Here is a 1,107-nt window from a genome sequence, read left to right as displayed (position 1 = left end):
TTTTTTTATTTCTTCTTATCAAAAATATAATGACATGCAGATAAGCTTTCAACTCTGACATCAACAAAAAAGTAAACAGAAAAAATATGACGCTGATCGAGTGGTTTTGAATTCTTTTATTGCAAGAATACTGGTTTTAGATTATGTGTCGTTGCTGGTTGCCTAGCAACTGTACAAAAAACATTATGATGACTGAAGTTAACGAAGCTTACTTAACTTACAATAACAACAATAACACGTTAATGTACTAATTTTTCACCTTCTGGGTAATTTTGTCTTGGCAAGCCATACGAATTCTCTCTACGGTCGCCGGACATTTAAAGAAGTAGTCCTCGGTAAGGTTTTCCTCTTTCCTTGCGGCCAATACTGCGTCCCGGATAGCATAAAACACCGATGCTGCCAGGAGAAGTGGCGGTTCCCCTATGCCCTGTTAATGTAACGTAATAGGCCTTATAATACTTGAACGCCTCATTTCACTTATAGATGTTACAACGTTATACACTAGATTGTGTTACACTCAACAAGCACGGTGCTTTGATGTGAATAGAACAACTCAACATTTTTGAGCATCGGAATCTTTATATAGAATGTGCAAACAATATTACATTTCATTTTTTGACATTGCTACTTTACCTTGGCCGAGTAGACTGTCTTCGGACCTTCACCGTATTTGAGGAGCTTGACATTCATCTGCCTTGGGATGTTTCTTATCCCTGGGACTTTGTAGTTAAGTGGACCTACAGAAGCGATCTGGCCTTTGTCGTCAACTTTGAATTCTTCAGTTGTCATCATTCCAGAGCCCTTTGATCAAATCAACTTTTATACAACTTGTTCATAGAAAATTTACAGAAAAGAAAATAGATCTTCATGAGCTATAAAGTTTTGAGCAAACTTTTGTCTTCACTTCATTCTGAGACAAAACAAGAGGCCCAAGACGGCCTGTATCGCTTATAAATATATTATATTATAAATATTTTATTGTACTACAAATTTGTCACTCACAAACTTTGTCGGCTCCATCTATCGAAACTAACAGTCAAATATTATCATAAGATTTTATGCTTTTTGGCCATCGTTCCTATTCAAAAGTTGTTTGACATATTTTTC

General features: G+C 36.0%; 1 protein-coding gene across 1 annotated transcript; it reads right to left on the bottom strand.

Moving 5' to 3' along the window:
- Window positions 1–106: 106 nt before the first annotated feature.
- Window positions 107–798, bottom strand: LOC110443961 (xanthine dehydrogenase-like). The gene is made up of 2 exons (XM_021488416.1): window positions 634–798; window positions 107–427 (listed from the first exon to the last, which is right to left on the bottom strand). Exons 1-2 carry the CDS (start codon window positions 790–792, stop codon window positions 248–250), a joined length of 339 nt encoding a protein of 112 aa, XP_021344091.1. The 5' UTR covers window positions 793–798; the 3' UTR covers window positions 107–247.
- Window positions 799–1,107: the final 309 nt, after the last annotated feature.

The sequence above is a fragment of the Mizuhopecten yessoensis genome, unplaced genomic scaffold (assembly GCF_002113885.1).
Source record: "Mizuhopecten yessoensis strain PY_sf001 unplaced genomic scaffold, ASM211388v2 hete_35859562, whole genome shotgun sequence".
NCBI classification, from domain to species: domain Eukaryota; kingdom Metazoa; phylum Mollusca; class Bivalvia; order Pectinida; family Pectinidae; genus Mizuhopecten; species Mizuhopecten yessoensis.
Note: the sequence above shows the minus strand (reverse complement) of the source record. Positions and strands in the feature narration are given on the sequence as shown.